The 2,500-nt window shown below is 41.4% G+C and overlaps 1 protein-coding gene across 1 annotated transcript in view; it reads left to right on the forward strand.

The window, feature by feature from the left end:
• The window catches only part of LOC138972810 (multiple epidermal growth factor-like domains protein 6), a gene marked incomplete at its 5' end in the record, with an annotated part of 348,682 nt that overhangs the window by 112,943 nt on the left and 233,239 nt on the right, over positions 1-2,500 (forward strand). Inside the window, 1 exon segment of the mRNA XM_070345474.1 lies at positions 842-973. Coding sequence (XP_070201575.1) covers positions 842-973 — 132 coding nt within the window.

Genomic DNA, 2,500 nt, shown 5'->3' on the forward strand with positions numbered 1-2,500 from the left:
AGTGTATCAACTTTTGAACGAACTGCGCCCAGTAGTTTCCCAGCAATAAGCTGTTAAGTCGAGACAGACACACACACACACACACTTAAAGTCTGCTTAGCCCTAGTACTAGCGTACTCGGGGATATTAACAAAGTTATTTCCAGAGTGCAGACCTCAATGATCGTAAGAACGCACAATTTATTGTTTCGTGATGGTTATAACCGGAAGTATCAGCCATGAAACTAACGACAATAGAAGGGAAGTAAGCCTCGAAGGGTTTACGGGAGTTGTCTGCCCCATTATCAAAAGCAACTTCCGGTTATAACCATCAGAAAACAATAAATTGTGCGTTCTCACGATCATTGAGGTCTGCACTTTGGTAATAACGTTGGTATTATCATTCTCCTCAAGCCTATCTGTCTAATAAGTCGAGCTAAAATGGGCTACGTTCAGCTTTTGTACATTTCCTTCTGTGATGTGACTATTGGATGACGTCATCGAACCTTCGTTGCCTAAGCTAAATTTGAATGGAAGCTCGCGCCATCATGTTAGCGTAGGTTCCTAAATGTGTACTGTTTTTGAGATAAGTAATTTTTTGATGATGCATGTTTTGTTTGTGTTTAGTGGGTCTGCTTTTACCCCCAAATTGCGCACAGCTACAGCCAAGCGACACAATGAGTATTGGTCTCATTGGAATCAATAAATATTAAGCTTTCAGAAAATATACAGTTATTAAGTATACAAATCCGGTGCCTTAAAGTCGTCCTAAAACATATGCTGGCTGCTCCACTAGTTCGAGACGTAATGCCGTGCAGTGTGGTGTGGTAAAAAAAAATGGCTTGCATTATGTTGTGGTACAGACTCAATTGCGGGGTTTGCGGGAGGAAATTGCACGGCATCAGGAGACTGCAGGGCTCACAACCTCATCTGTACCGCAAGTGTGTGTACTTGTGAACCTGGATACACCGTGTTCGCCGAAGACTTCTCTTGTAGTAAGTGGAAACCTGTAAAGTGTAGTTTTAAAGGTTGCCTTGAACTTTAGTGTTGTTAATTAAAAACTCACTATCGAACGACTTTATTGGTTCATGTCCAATGAAAACCACTATGAGCAATGAAGTGACAGGAAAGGTTTACTATCTAAGGAGTCAACTTGAGAGAGGTTCCTGGAGAATTAGACTATAAACAGTTTAAGGGACATTCCTTGTGCAGTAAAATAGATGCATCTTTTATGATTTCCTCGAAAGTGCTCCATAACTTTACTAACTTATCAAATTAAGTAGATGTGCAACGCCAAGGCACTGCATACCCCAGCGAAAGACAAACCTTTCTCTCTCTCTCTCTCTCTCTCTCTCTCTCTCTCTCTCTCTCTCTCTCTCTCTCTCTCTCTCTCTCTCTCTCTCTCTCTCTCTCAAACACACACACACGAACACACACACACACACACACACACACACACACACACACACACACACACACACACACACTAATACCTCAAGTTACACACGTACAAAAATACACACTCACTCACACGCACTCACTCACTTTCTCACACACACTTCATACACACAAAACACACCCCCATACGCACATATAGACAGACGGACATACACACCTTTACAAATAAACACACATACACACACACATACACTTACGCACACGCACAAACACACTCCCACCAACCCACTCTCTCTCTCTCTCTCTCTCTCTCTCTCTCTCTCTCTCTCTCTTTCTCTCTCTCTTTCTCTCTTAAGGGGGGACAGGGTAGGCAAGCACTTTTTTTTTCTTTTTGAAACAGCTTGCTGCTTGTTTGATTTTTGCAAGCAGAATAACCTAATTAAGGGAAACCATTTTAAATTTTGAGTGAAAAGCAATTTTTGGGGGTTTTATTCACCAAAATGTGAGAAAAACGTTATAAAATGTGCTTTTTGACTCACATGCGAAGCAAAAGTGAGTCTATGTACTCACCCGAGTCGTCCGTCCGTCCGTCCGTCCGGCCGTCCGTCGGGCCGGCCGTCTGGAAAACTTTAACGTTGGATATTTCTTGGACACTATTCAGTCTATCAGTACCAAATTTGGCAAGATGGTGTATGATGACAAGGCCCCAAAAAACATACATAGCATCTTGACCTTGCTTCAAGGTCAAGGTCGCAGGGGCCATAAATGTTGTCTAAAAAACAGGTATTTTTCACATTTTTCCCATTTTCTCTGAAGTTTTTGAGATTGAATACCTCACCTATATATGATATATAGGGCAAAGTAAGCCCCATCTTTTGATACCAGTTTGGTTTACCTTGCTTCAAGGTCAAGGTCACAGGAGCTCTTCAAAGTTGCATTGTATACATATTTTGAAGTGACCTTGACCCTGAACTATGGAAGATAACTGTTTCAAACTTAAAAATTATGTGGGGCACATGTTATGCTTTCATCATGAGACACATTTGGTCACATATGATCAAGGTCAAGGTCACTTTGACCCTTATGAAATGTGACCAAAATAAGATAGTGAACCACTAAAAGTG

This window comes from Littorina saxatilis, linkage group LG8 (genome assembly GCF_037325665.1).
Source record: "Littorina saxatilis isolate snail1 linkage group LG8, US_GU_Lsax_2.0, whole genome shotgun sequence".
Taxonomy (NCBI): Eukaryota; Metazoa; Mollusca; class Gastropoda; order Littorinimorpha; family Littorinidae; genus Littorina; species Littorina saxatilis.